This window comes from Penaeus monodon, chromosome 38 (assembly GCF_015228065.2).
Source record: "Penaeus monodon isolate SGIC_2016 chromosome 38, NSTDA_Pmon_1, whole genome shotgun sequence".
NCBI classification, from domain to species: Eukaryota; Metazoa; Arthropoda; class Malacostraca; order Decapoda; family Penaeidae; genus Penaeus; species Penaeus monodon.
In genome coordinates this window covers 29,963,637-29,976,565 of record NC_051423.1, presented here as the reverse complement: position 1 = coordinate 29,976,565, position 12,929 = coordinate 29,963,637, and the positions used below count along the sequence as shown (strand labels likewise).

At 39.6% G+C, this 12,929-nt stretch overlaps 1 protein-coding gene and 1 long non-coding RNA gene across 2 annotated transcripts; both read left to right on the top strand.

Annotated features, from left to right (window-relative positions):
* Positions 1 to 484: 484 nt before the first annotated feature.
* Positions 485 to 2,427, top strand: LOC119596915. Its single transcript, XR_005230789.1, has 4 exons — positions 485 to 558; positions 693 to 790; positions 1,680 to 1,829; positions 2,246 to 2,427. It is a non-coding gene; the product is annotated as an uncharacterized LOC119596915 (long non-coding RNA).
* A 6,734-nt stretch (positions 2,428 to 9,161) lies between these two features.
* Positions 9,162 to 11,749, top strand: LOC119596531 (PI-actitoxin-Avd5a-like). The gene is made up of 4 exons (XM_037945813.1): positions 9,162 to 9,204; positions 9,901 to 9,978; positions 10,835 to 10,990; positions 11,445 to 11,749. Exons 2-4 carry the CDS (start codon positions 9,924 to 9,926, stop codon positions 11,471 to 11,473), a joined length of 240 nt encoding a protein of 79 aa, XP_037801741.1. The 5' UTR covers positions 9,162 to 9,204; positions 9,901 to 9,923; the 3' UTR covers positions 11,474 to 11,749.
* Positions 11,750 to 12,929: the final 1,180 nt, after the last annotated feature.

The window sequence follows — 12,929 nt, the reverse complement described above, 5'->3', positions numbered from 1 at the left end:
TATAGTGTGTATATTGGCGTGTGATTTATGACATCTCACGTTCAGCATGTTATTACAAGCCATCTTAGGGCGTGCTTTTAACTTTCTTTTTTCTTTTTCATTTTTCTTTTTTATTTGACGCCGGAGAAACATGCTTTTCCGTTTGTGATTAAACAAAATATCTCGCATAAAGAAAGAAAGAAAGATAAAAAAGGTTAAATTCGCGAGGTATAAAGTTTATGTTTGTGTTTAGCCTGATGTCCTTCAACGCACAGGACGCTTACAAGCGATGTTAAAAGTTTTCTTTGCTTAATGTATACGTATCAGATGAATAAAAAGGAAGCAGGGTATTATTTTATTCTTAATTTGGGATAGTGTTTAATTTTCGAGACATGATAAGTTTCCATAGTAGGTTTCATGAATTGGGAATATATAGGATAGGATAAGACCTTTAATTCACTGTTTGGCAACCCACAGGGAGAAAAAATATAAAAACACTCGAGGAATCTCAGCAGCGTCCACACCTGTGCTGGTTTTGATAGTAACTGGAAGAATATTCAGTGTATTTTTAGCTTTCAGGTCTTTATTTACTTATCATTAGTGATAGTATTTTTTTTTGCTCGTATTAATTCCTCATGTAATACTTCTAAAATTGCATATTAGTCTTGGTGTTTATATTTTTCTGATCTACTTTATTTCATTGTTTTCTCCAGCCACGTCTCTAAAGGAGGTGCGATGTCAGGACACGCGAGGAACACACAGCTTGCTCTCCTTTTGATGTTGCTCGCTGTAACTTGCAACGTCAGCGAGTGTAAGTATATATGGGTGTTTTGGAGCCTCTGTTTTAGAATATATTTGGATCTTTTGGAGTGTGTATGGTATTTTCGAAGAGGCTATTTTGGGGTATATATATGGGTACTTTGAAGTGGACATTTAGGATTCTATATGGCTGTTTCAAAGTGGCTGATTTGGTGTATCTGTGTCCGTTTTGAAGTGGCTATTCTGGCTGTTTAGGAGTATATATGGCAGTATTGAAGTGGGTATAATTATCTTAAAGTAGCTGTATTTGATTTGGAGTATCTATCACTGTTTTCATGTTTACAAATATTTTGGAGTGATTTGTGACCCTCATCCCCTTTCCTACTACCAATATTTATAAATAACCGCATTAACAGGTGAATGACTTGCAGCGTTAGTATATGAAAGTGTTGAAATTAAGGAATAAACGATTTTGAGATTTACCGAAGGACTGTGTTCTCTGTAACATAGTCTTGGAATTAATGCTAAATGACGCGCCGTCAAACATTTTACGCGCTGTGTATTTCACGAAAGAATATATAAGAAAATAAGTAATTTCACGAGATTTATTAGTGAAATTTTGTAAAATGGTATACAAGCTAACCTATCTAATAGAAGCCCCAATACCAATGGTATAAGAGGTATATTAATGTTATTTTTTATAATGTATGTTTCTTTACAGGAAGCTATGATATATGTATTATAAAATACAGTCCATGTGTCTATCTACATGCAACGTATAAAAAAGTACATACACATTACATCCATTTACAAAGAAAACATCTCTAAATTACACTCACACAATGCCAATCACATTCCACAAAGCTAAGTGCCATATATTCCCAAGACTTCTACATAACTTACCAATTACTGCATCCCAGCACTATTTCCTCCTCGCAAAGGCAATCGCAGATGTGGCATCCCGTGTACACGTGAGCTTAAACCCGTGTGTGGCTCAGACTTCAAGACCTACAACAACATATGTCTTTTGAGAAGCGAAAGCATATGTTCCAAGCCAGGACTCCATGCTATACGTCCCGGTCGATGTTAAGGTATGTTGCGTGGTTATTGCATGTTGAAAAGATTACCTGCGTGGTTGTTATTTTAGTTTCGGTTTGTAGTCGTTCATATTTTAAAGCTCAGATAATATTGCCACGTTCGTTTTATTGATGAGTTTATTATTATTATTATTATTATTATTATTATTATTATTATTATTATTATTATTATTACTATTATTATTATTTTGTATATGTATGGTTCTATTTTCGTCTTCCTCTTCACATTAATTATAAAATCCTTTATTAAGTATATTCATATAATCACTTTTAAATGAATTATTATAAAACAATAAAAATCTAACAACAAGATCACCTGATTAATCTAATTATATACATTTCAGTTGATTTGATTTTGTAGTTAATTTCCATATGTCAAAATCTTCCAAATAAAAACTCAGCTTTTACAGATTCGTTCACCAACAACTGTGAAATCCTCTATTACCTGTAAGATATCGGCTGCACTGCAACGCTAAACTATCCTTGCAACATACGCAACCTGAGAAGACCTTAGTCATATAACGGCTAAGGTGACCTTGGTGGTGTTAACAACGCATAAAAAAATTACAATAAATATTTCAAAGTCACCCCAGCTTTTGTTTTACGTTTTCTTTGTATCCTTCGTTGGAAGAGATTATATGTTCATCCTGTACATTTTTGTTATTTATCATCACCATTACCATCATCTTCAGCATCATCGACACCACCACCACCACCACCACCACCACCACCACCACCACCACCACCACCACCACCACCACCACCACACCACCACCACCACCACCACCACACCACCACCACCACACCACCACCACCACCACCACCACCACCACCACCACCACCACCACCACCACCACCACCACCACCACCACCACCACCACCACCACCACCACCACCACCATTACCATCATCATCATCATCTTCACCACCACCACCATTGTAGTAGTAAAATTAGTTTTAGTAACAGCACTCGTAATTATGATAAAGTAACAATAGCATAGTTGTAGTAGTATCAATGGTAGTAGAAATAGTAACTCTAATTAAGTGATAGTATTTGTAACAGCAGCACAGTACCAGTTAGAGCAATTGTAATGATAATAGTAAAATATTGGTCATGATTTTGAAATAAACACTACTGTTCAAAAATCGCTAAAACTTTTATGACAGAATTGTTCATTATGTTGTGAGTAAATCCCCACGTACATGATCACATATGCATGATATGATCCTCAGTGATATATGACAGCATGACAGGAGAGTTCCGTGCGGTATTAGCCATCCTTAGGTGCGTTGCGGCCTACAAGCAAAAATGTCGCTTGCTTAGCAGCCGGTTAACCTGGTGCCCTAAACACACACACGCATGGAGGATCATATATATACCTAAACACACATCAGATCAGTATGTAAAAAAAATATAACTAGTTGACTTATTACGATTAGATTAAGAATTATGATTTGATGAATGTGATTTATTGAATGATGATAATTAATCATGATAGGTAAAATTAATGATATCTCTAAAAGGAATAGATATCAAATTATTATAATTTATAATTTATTATAATTTAAGATGATTATGAAGTGATTATAACTACCGCGAATACGATTAAATAGAATATTAGAAATTAGCCGTGATTAGACAAAGAACTGAACAAATATCCAATTATCCATGTAAATACAAACAATTCACGGTAAAGAAAGCTTCCTGTTATATCTGGAGATTTCAACGCCACGTTCCTGTTATCTTATCGAGGTTAGACTGTCGGCGATGCGCGTTGAATCACCCGCGTTTGGAGAAAAGTGGGCGGGGCCTTACGTGCTTGGGGATTGATTAGACCCGCCCACAGAAGGCAGACTAGACCAATCACGCAACTGACCAATGTTTGAAAGATACACGTGTATGTAAAAAAAAAAAAAAAAAAAAAAAAAGAAAAGAAAAAGAAGAAAAAACAACAACAACTTTAGACGTTCAATGTTCACAAACTGTATGCTGTTCAAGAAACCGCTAAGCATATATGAACGTGAAAACAGACTACTGAACTTTATTTCCAGATATTTACCCGATAATGGTTATAATTCGGTTGTTGTGAAAGTAAGTGGGGGTGAGTAGGTTAGTATATAATTCAAAACAAGTGATTTAGTGCAGGTTACTTGTCTGTATTTTGCAGTATGAACTTTTATTATCACTTTCATGTCACTGATTTATTTAATGTCACTGTAATTCATTATTTTAATTTTCCTGATGATTATTATTTTTTATTTTAACTTTTTTACCTATTTTTATTATTATTATCATTATTATTATTATTATTATTATCATTATTATTATTATTATCATTATCATTATTATTACTATTATTAATATTATTATTATTATTATTATTATTATGATGATGATTATTATTATTATTGTTATTATTATTAATATTGTTATTACTATTATTTTTATCAGTATTGTCGTTATTATTATTATTATTATCATTATCATTATTATTATTATCATCATCATCATCATCATCATCATCATCATCATCATCATCATCATCATCATCATCATCATCATCATCATCATCATCATTACTACTACTACTTCTACTATTATTATTATGAGTATCATCACCATTATCATTATCAGCATCATCATAAATGATCATCATCGTCATGATCATCGTCATTAACATTGTCATTAGTATTATTATTATTTCCAAGACAACAGATTTGATTTATTATTATTATTTTTTTTAAATAAGAATAAAGAAATGCAATACACAAAATACAAAATGTAGAAAAGAAACAAGACTTCCCATAAAAAAAGATTAATAAGCGGTGCCTTCATGTCCGAGCACGAACGAACGAAACATTTCGACATATAAATATATATTTATATGTATAAATATATGTACATATATGCATATATATACATACTTGTGGATATATATGTATACATATACATACACATACACACACACACACACATTGTCCCTCCCACCCAGCAAGTAAGGCGAGCTGTGGGCCCTGCTGGAAGGGCAAATGTCGGGGTGCAGGATTGGAACGAGAGTAATTCGTCCCGCCTGCGCCCCGGCAGGCGCCAACCCACCATGAAGCTTGTGGGGCAAAGCCCTCGGGAACCCCACAGGCAGATGGGCGCTCCCACAGCCTGCCAACCCCCTTTGTTTGGGGCAGCGTCTGCAGGGGCGGCAGAGGTGGCGTGCACCTGGAGTGACCACCTGAGGCTTAACCTCAGGCATGCTTTCCGGGCAGGCGCTTGGAACATCCAGTCCTTGCTGTATACGCCCCTACAGATGTCTGTAAAATTGATATGAAAGAGGCGTTCTACGCCAAACTCGCATCTGTGGCAGACAATTGCCACCGGCGAGATATTCGCATTGTTCTTGGCGACTTCAATGCGGTATCCGGCTGTGACCGAGCTGGCTATGAGATGTCTGTCAGCCCCCATGGCTTGGGAGCTGATCCCAGCATCGAGAATAGCCTCCTTCTCCGGGACTTTGCTAGGTCCCAGAAAATGAGGATCTCTGGATCTCTGGCCACCCATGGGTAACTGGGCACCTTGCAGTCCCAGGCTAAACTGTGGGGGATCTTGGAGCAGCAGGAGGCCCCAGAGGTACGGAGCTGTGGCCCACCGGCGTGTGGACACGCCCTGGCTCCATACCAACTCAGGGTGGCTCAGGGGAGGTGGGCCTTGCCAGTGCTCCTCCCCCCAGAAAGACCCACTGGCAACACCTAGAATAAATGGATATGCTGGGGGAAGGGTGTTGTCCCTCCCACCCAGCAAGTAAGGCGGGCTGTGGGTCCTGCTGGGAGGGCAAATGTCGGGGTGCAGGATTGGAACGGGAGTTATTCGTCCCATCTGCGCCCCGGCAGGTGCCAACCCACCATGTAGCTTGTGGGGCAAAGCCCTCGGGAACTCCACGGTCACACAGCCTGCCAACCCCCTTTATTTGGGGCAGCGTCTGCGGGGGCGGCAGAGGTGGCGTGCACCTGGAGTGATCACCTGAGGCTTAACCGCAGGCGTGCTTTCCGGGCAGGTGCTTGGAACATCCAGTCCTTGCTGTATACGCCCCTACCAATGTCTGTAAAATTCTCGCATCTGTGACAGACAATTGCCCCTGGCGAGATATTCACATTGTTCTTGGCGACTTCAATGTGGTATCCGGCTGTGACCGAGCTGGCTACGAGATGTCTATCAGCCCCCATGGCTTGGGAGCTGATCCCAGCAGCGAGAATAGCCTCCTTCTCCTGGACTTTGCTAGGTCCCAGAAAATGAGGATCTCTGGCTCTTGGTACCAGCGCTCCAACCCACATCGCTGGACATGGTACAGCGATACAGGTACAGTGGCCAAGGAGATTGACCACATTCTTGTTAGCATGCGATGGAGGATCCTCCAGAACTGCAGGGTTTACCGGAGTGCCGAGTTCTGTGGCACCGACCATAGGCTGGTTGTGGCTACCTTGTGGGTCCACTTCAAAACTCCCCATCCCTCCAGTGGCCACCTTAAGGTGTTTTACCTGGACAGACTAAGGGAGGAGGAGTGTGCCCGTGGGTTCACCATGGCAGTCTCTGACTCTTCAAGCGTGTAACACTCGAAGCAGCTCAGGAGTCCATTGGCGTACGCCCGAGGGCAAGGCAGAATTCTATCTCCCTGGAGACATTAGAGGCAACTGAAGTGTGTCGCAAGGCTCGGCTGAATGGGAATCAAGTCTTGCGTCGTTCCATGGTGCATAGGGCTTGGACACTGCTGAGAAGGGACAAGGAACAGTTCATCAGGAATCTTGCTGAGGAGGTTGAAGGCCATTTCTTGGTAAATGACCTTTGCCCTGCCTACCAAGCCCTGAGAAAACTGAACTCTAAGCCCTCCTTACAGATGAATGCAGTCTGATCAGCGGATGGATGGATCATCTCAGATCATGTTGGGGTTTGTGAACACTGGGCTGAGTATTTTGAGCAGTTGTACCAGGTAGACCCTCCAACAGTTAGTTTGGATGTAAGTGATGTCTCAGTGCCTGTGCCGGACCCACCCATCAGCGAGGAACCTCCTACCCTAACAGAGGTTTGGATGGCAATATCAAAGCTGAAGAGTGGGAAAGCTGCAGGCATATGTGATATCCCTGCTGAACTGCTAAAGGCTGGGGGTGAACCTATGGCTCAGGGCCTGCATACAGTCCTGACTGCCATCTGGAAGTTTGGTACCATTCCCCATGACCTGCTGAAGGGCGTGGCCATCCCTCTCTGGAAGGGGAAAGGGGAACGTTGGGATTGTAGCAACTACCGTGGCATTACACTACTCAGCATACCAGGCAAGGTTCTCGCCCACATTCTTCTGTCACAGATTATTGGCCTAATAGCAAACCTTTAAACTGGTACAGAAAGTGCTGTAAAGTGTGGTGGGGGTCTGTTGAACTTCTTCCCTGTTAATTCAGGGGTGAGGCAAGGCTGTGTCCTTGCACCAACACTTTTCAACACATGTATGGACTGGATAATGGGCAGAGCTACTAGCCAAAGTCAGTGTGGAGCAACACTAGGCAATATCAAGGTCTCAGACCTTGACTTTGCCGACGATGTTGCTATCCTATCTGAGTCCTTGGAGTCACTGGTGGCGGCTCTTGATGCATTTAGCAATGAGGTGAAGCCCCTAGGCCTAGAGGTCTCCTGGACCAAGACCAAGATTCAGGACTTTGGGGGCCTGTTAAGGGAACCCGTTCAGTCGATCCATGCTTGCGGTGAGGACGTTGAAGTTAAAGAGAGTTTTACATACCTTGGTAGCGTAGTCCATATCTCTGGGTTGTCAGACCAAGAAGTCAGTAGACGGATTGGTATGGCAACAGGAACCATGAACTCGATCAACAAGAGCATTTGGAGATGTCGGTACCTATGCAGAAGGACCAAGCTGCGTGTCTTCAAGGCCTTGATACTGCCAGTTTTGCCCTATGGAAGCGAAACCTGGACACTATCCAGTGTCTTGGAGTCTCGTCTTGATGCCTTTTGTAACAAGTCCCTTCGCCGGATCATTAGGTACAGTTGGCAGGACCACGTGTCCAACCGGCGGTTACACAGTGAGACTGGCATGGGACCTGTTACTTGCATAATCCAGGATCTTCAACTCAGGCTATATAGCCACATAGCTCGTCTCCCTGTGGACGACCCTGCCCATCAGGTTGTTTCTCTGCGAGATAACCCTGGGTGGAGGAGACCTGTGGGATGACCCAGGAAATCATGGCTTCGGCAGCTCGACGAGACCTGTCGCGAGGAATTAGAGATGGGACGTGGGCCTGCCTGGAGACTCGCCTCGAGGGATCCTCGTGGCTGGAAGCGAAGGGTGGATGCAGCCATGCGCCCCCGTCGGCGTTAGCCCCTTGATGAAGATGATATATATATATATATTACATATATAAATGCACACACACACACACACACACACACACACACACACACACACACACACACACACACACACATATATATTATATATATATATATATATATATATATATATATATATATATATTATATATATATATACACGTATGTATGTATGTATACAAATACATGTATATGTATTTGTATATACATAAATATATATATATACATATATATATGTAAACATTTATATACATGTATATATATTATATATATATATATATATATATATATATATATATATATATATATATATATATAATTTTTTTTTTTTTTTTTTTTTTTCAACAGCCATTTATTCCACAGCAGGAAATCGACCTCTCTCAATTCATTAATTGAGAGGTTGTTTGGCACTACCACCCTTGCTTGACTGGATGCCCCTCACTTCCACGGCTCGGCGCGCGGACGCTTGTGCTACAGCAGTGACTTTCCCTACGACACCTGCGTTTTTTTACTTCCTAAGGCGATATGTCGTTTTCTCGCCGTGAGATTGGGCTCGAGCGAGTAGCCAGAGTGCAGGCAATTGTACGACTGCCGTGAAATGAACTCGGGATCATGAGGGTCGGAGTTCAGTGCTCTAACCACTGGACAAATGAACTTCTATTGTGTGTAAAGAGGATTTTTAAACTTTTTGGAGTATACTGCATTGGTGTTTACGTCAGTAGGAAAGAATTCACTCGGCAAAAATACATTGCCATATTTACGCCATGCATACCCTTATTTTTTTTTCTCAAACAAAACAAGAAAATCACAAAACACCCTCCTCAAAATACAAAACAAGGCACAAACTTTTATCACACCTAACGTCTAAAACCTCTGCATTCATAAAAAAAAGGTTCGTATTTACAAACCGGCAACTACTGCAGAATGCATTATAAACCTGTCTCGGGGTCTTTGCCTTTAGTTTCCCACGAGCTTTCCGTGTAACCAAAGGTAAGATAGTTACAGCTAATTTTCAGGTGCATCACTGTAATTACTTGCTGTTAAGGATAATGACGGTGATATGAATTGAATTTACTGTTTTCATTGTATTTCCTATATTATTTTTATTTTTCATCGTATCAATATTGGATTTATAATCAATATCTTTGTAACTGTTAGCAATATATTGATATTGTTGATAGTGATAACAATATATGTTATCAATGGTAAGGTAAGTATTGTTACTGTTATCATTATCATTGTTATTATTTTTAATATAATTAATAACAATAATAATAATAATAATAATAATAATAATAATAATAATAATAATATTATTATTATTATTATAATTATTATCATTATTATTGTTATTGTTATTGATATTATTATCATGCATTTACATGTTTATGTATACACATGTAAAAAGAGAGAGAGAGAGAGAAAGAGAAAGAGAAAGAGAAAGAGAAAGTGAGAAAGACAAAGAAAGAGAAAGAGAGAAAGAGAAGGAAAGAGAGAGAAAAAAGGAAAGAGAGAGAGAGAGAGAGAGAGAGAGAGAGAGAGAGAGAGAGAGAGAGAGAGAGAGAGAGAGAGAGAGAGAGAGTAGGAACTGCACTAATCTATCCTCTGTTCTGCCAAAACATAACACAGAAGATATTCCTTGTACTGTACCTACTCAAAGAGATACCTACATTTTTCCTTTAAAAGGGACACGATCGAGGCACTGAAAAATGAAGCAGACTGTTTTCCACGCAGTGTGTTTGGCGCTGTTGGTGGCTACCACGGGTGAGTCTTATGTTTTATTGTAGATATTTAGGTACAAGGGTATTTGCGTTTATGTACAGTCTTCACAGACAAGCACGTCACACACACCAGTCACAAGTGGTGTGTGTGTGTGTACACACTACAGCCACACTACACGCACACGCTGCACATGCACACACTCACACACACAATATATGTATATATATATATATATATATATATATATATATATATATATATATATATATATATATATATATAATATATATATATATATATATATATATATATATATATATATATATATATATATATATATATATGCGCGCGCGCGTGTGTGTGTGTGTGTGATATATGTATATATATATATATATATATATATATATATATATATATATATATATATATATATATATGTGTGTGTGTGTGTGGTGTGTGTGTGTGTGTGTGTGTGTGTGTGTGTGTGTGTGTGTGTTCGTGTGTGTGTGCGTGTGTGTGTGTGTGTGTATGCATATATATACATACATAGATATACAGTATGCACACACACACACACACACACACACACACACACACACACACACACACACACACACACACACACACACACACACACACACACACACACAAACATATGCATATGCATGCACACACAAACAAACAAACAAACACACACACACACACGTGCGTGTTTACGTAGGTAAACATCATCTGCTTGATCAAAAGAGAAGGAATCATACAAAATAATCAAAACGAAATCGACGAACCAACTGAGAAAAGACATCACATTCATCTTGAAGCAAAGAGACAAAACAAGCAAAACAACACCTGTGCCAGTACAGGCGGCGAAACAACTCCACGTCTCTGTCCGTTCCAGCCATGAGGACGCGAGATTGTCCCCTGGCCTGCACCAGGAGATGCCAGCCCGTGTGTGGGACAGACGGCAAGACGTACAATAACCCTTGTCTCCTCGAAAGGTCGAAATGCAGGCAGAAAATGTATGTTGAAATCGCACATAATGGTGCTTGTGAAGGTGAGAACGCGTTTATTTATCATGCTAAAAGGGTGTTTTGTTGGAATTGAGGAATATTCGTACTGATATGATTTGAAAAAGTATTTTTTTTCTATCGTCCGTAAAGGTGATATTGACGTATGTTTGTTTCATGAATTTCGAAGTATGGTATATATGTTGAACGTTCTTAGTAAAGATGGACTAGTGATATAATTTAAGCCAAAAGTTCTCTCGTTTATCGTATGAATATATACCTGGAAAATTTACTGCAATAATGGAACTACTACCTTTCTTTTATTAAGATTATTATTTTTTTCGACAGAACCCTAAAGAAATTTAATCATACACGTCATATATTCTGTTAATCAAGAACTCAACTTAAAAAAGAAAAACAATCTAACAGACACACACTTTTATCTACATGTAACTAAGTCTGTAAGTAAATAACCCAAATATTTATCCTTTTCTCCCTCAGGAACCACACCTTCCTGCAGATGGAGATGAAGATAAAATGGAAGAACTGCGGTCTTTAAGATTTGTCGATATAAGTTAAGAATATATTGCAGTTCGTGGATCTTTTTTTTTTCTTTCTTATTTAAGATCAGAGGCGAAGATACACATGACAGGTCGGTTATTACTAATGACAGGCTGTTTGGTGGTTGATGATGATTATTTGACGGTTGACAGGTTTTTGATAGTTGCCAGTCATCACCAAACTCTCAAGCGCATCCTCGCCTTGGTAAAAAATATTTATATAAAAAATAAAAATAAGGATAAAAATTTAAAAAAATAAATAAAGATAAGAGACTGGCTTTATGTTTATGTGAGTTCTTTCAAGTTTTATTAATTCCATTAATATGATTTTACTTTGGTAAACTCACACACAAATATATTGAAAAGGTCTATAATGTGTTTCAGTATCCTCGTTATTATAGCAAAAAAAAAAAAAAAAAAAAAAAAAAAAAAAAAAAAAAAAAAAAAAAAAAAAAGAACAAAAACGAAAATGATATATGGGTGAGCCTGGACCAGGGGGTGAGGGGGAAGCAGGAGGGAGGGGCTATGATGGAGTGGAGGGAAGATGGAGTGAAAAATCCTGGCATGCGTGTATTTAGCCGGAGTGACGTGTGTGAGGGATTTATTCCCTAAACGCAGATGGTAAACGATTTATTGTTTACACAGTATACTGTATAGGGTTATCTGATCTCTGACTGGGCTTATTGCATCCTTTGCAAGTCCTTTTAAAATTTATGCCTTTCATCACAGTGTCTTAAGGAGTATGGAAAATTTGTAACTAAATTAAGCATTTAGATTATTTATTAATATAATAAACGAGGAAACAAAAATAACTAAACAACAGAAAAATACAACTTAAAATCAATAAGACAAACACATGAAACGAACACAAGTAAAACACACGAAGAAATGAACGAAGTCAAATAATGAAATAAAAGTTAAAATGCTTAAAAGGAACACAAAAAAGCACCAATCTATATAGCTCACTTGCTTAATCAAAAAGTGGCAAATTTTCTCCCAAGACCTCACTAATAATGGCTCCGCAACCCAGTTATCACTTGCACGGAGGGCCCATTCCGGGGTTCGCTCAACAAGCAACCTCTCCTGACCGGCGTGACCACAGTCCAGGTGCCTCTCACATTCACTCCAACCGGCCAGTCTACACAGATCTTCCCTTTGTGTTATTCCCGTTTTATCTTAACCTGACCTACGCTCCCCGACCGCGTTTCTTCCCGGATAAGACCAAGCGCCTCGTGTAAGAAACACTGAAAGTACCGTTTAGTTACCGGTGGAATCTGGACGGTCAAGTGAGTCATCCGCGGCGCTTGCCAAGAGGTGAGGAGGACGGCTGCGTGGGAGGGGGATTTGGGGACAGATTTCGAATGGCAGTGCTCGCGGGTGGCAGCGGCGATGGCGCTGGTGTGGAATGGAAAGGGGCGGGGTCACA

Excerpts from the sequence above, each read along its gene's own strand:
- LOC119596531 (XM_037945813.1), top strand. The coding sequence starts at position 9,924 with ATGAAGCAGACTGTTTTCCACGCAGTGTGTTTGGCGCTGTTGGTGGCT. Across the intron at positions 9,979-10,834 it reads GCTGTTGGTGGCTACCACGG|CCATGAGGACGCGAGATTGT; the intron begins GTGAGTCTTATG and ends TGTCCGTTCCAG. Across the intron at positions 10,991-11,444 it reads ACATAATGGTGCTTGTGAAG|GAACCACACCTTCCTGCAGA; the intron begins GTGAGAACGCGT and ends TTTCTCCCTCAG.